This window comes from Octopus bimaculoides, chromosome 7 (genome assembly GCF_001194135.2).
Source record: "Octopus bimaculoides isolate UCB-OBI-ISO-001 chromosome 7, ASM119413v2, whole genome shotgun sequence".
NCBI classification, from domain to species: domain Eukaryota; kingdom Metazoa; phylum Mollusca; class Cephalopoda; order Octopoda; family Octopodidae; genus Octopus; species Octopus bimaculoides.
Genome location: NC_068987.1, coordinates 52,734,418 through 52,736,298, shown reverse-complemented (window position 1 = coordinate 52,736,298; position 1,881 = coordinate 52,734,418). Strand labels below are relative to the sequence as shown.

The following is a 1,881-nucleotide window of genomic DNA, read 5'->3' as shown; positions in this document are numbered from 1 at the left end:
ATATATATATATATATACATGTATATATATACATATACAACATATATATACACACATTTAAACGCATGAATATATCTTTCTATACAAGTATATATTATGTATGAATGAAAGTGAGTATTCTGGTCGCATGTATGTATGTATTTATACATATAAGTTCAGCTTGTGATTTCAAATGATTTTTTTGATATTATTGTTCTATTGCGAGAAGATAGATGGCTGCTGATTTTAATATTTACTTTGGGGATTTTCATATCCCTTTTTTTAGCCATAGCTAATATAAGGCGAACTTTATGCAATCGAGGAAGTCTTGGCGTATTTTTCAATTCGAGATATTGCTGAAAATACAAACATCTATTAATAGACGTATTTTACAAGGTTTGTATGCCGCCCTATATCTGTAGAGAACTATATGCGTGTCCTTGTTATTGTTATTGGTGTGGATACACTTAATTCGCTTCATTGAAAAGTTCTTTCTCTAAAGGCACTCCAGACTTGACCGTTGTTTTTTTATTATCTCACCTGGCAGTGAGGATTCTTTTCAACAAATATATACGGCCCTGCGGAATACAATCTGGCAGAACATGCCACCGCTTAGAGATTCCATCTATAATTTTAGTGTAATAAAGAGATAAAAATATAAGAAATAATGCGAAAGCATGACGAAATAAGACGATGTGCGTCTGACAATTGTTAAAACATTTCATTATATGGACGTAACTTTATTTTTTGTGGCATAATTGTTTTGATAAAGAAAACTAGTTATTAGCTCTATTTAAATCATAAGAATCACTTACATTACAAAAGACGTTTGGAGCCATCTGGGGAGAAAAGTTTCCGAGAATGATACGAACATCTTTCTCCTGTAAAAGAAAAGGAAAGGGTAATATATCGCTCCTCAAAGATGTCATATAAACAAATATAAAATACTATCATAAACGTGCATTTCTTTTCGTAATTCCCACGTGTATGTATGTATATATATATATACATACATTACATGTGTTTATTCATATGTATGTGTATTTATATATGCATATGTATATGTGTGTATGTGTGTGTATATTTATATATATATACATATATATATATATGTATGTATGTATGTATGTATATATATATATATATGTGTGTGTGTGTCAGAGACAGTGAAAAAGGGAGAGAAAGAAAGAAAAACACTTCCCTGCGAATATGGATACATGGATATCACCATTGTTTAAATTATGCCAATATTTGAATACAATCTGAAGATAATTTCAACATTTCTGAATGTCTTTATACTTTTCCATATGTGACGATATATTGAATGTATGTATAAATAAATGTATGTATACGTGTACGTATGTATGTACGTACGGACGTATGTATACTTATATGTATGTATGTATGCATGTATGTATGTATGTTTGTATTATGTATGTATGCATGTGTGTGTATGTATGCATGTATGTATGCATGTATGTATGCATGTATGTATGCATGTATGTATGCATGTATGTATGTGTGAGTGTGAGTGTGTATGTATGTATGCGCTTTTAGGATTTCTCCACCACATTTCAACTGCTGTTTTCTTTACACCCAGTGTCATAGTGATAGAATACATATTAAAATTAGAACATTGAAACACAAAGTTAAATATATATTTTTGTACGTGCATATGTATATGTGTACGTATAAGGATGCATATGTGTTTAGATGAGTGTATGTTTATGCGTGCATATATACATATGTATGCACATACATATATGCATAGATACATATATACACTCATATATAAACATATACGTATATGCATAAAAATTTAGTTGATTCAATTTATACGTACTTCATATGCATATATATATATGTATATATATATATATATATATATATATATATATATAT

General features: G+C 29.1%; 1 protein-coding gene across 1 annotated transcript in view; it reads right to left on the bottom strand.

The window, feature by feature from the left end:
- The window catches only part of LOC106873978 (uncharacterized), a 1,133,216-nt gene that overhangs the window by 563,627 nt on the left and 567,708 nt on the right, over positions 1 to 1,881 (bottom strand). Inside the window, exon 5 of the mRNA XM_052969422.1 lies at positions 795 to 860. Coding sequence (XP_052825382.1) covers positions 795 to 860 — 66 coding nt within the window. The remainder of the gene's footprint in view (positions 1 to 794; positions 861 to 1,881) is intronic.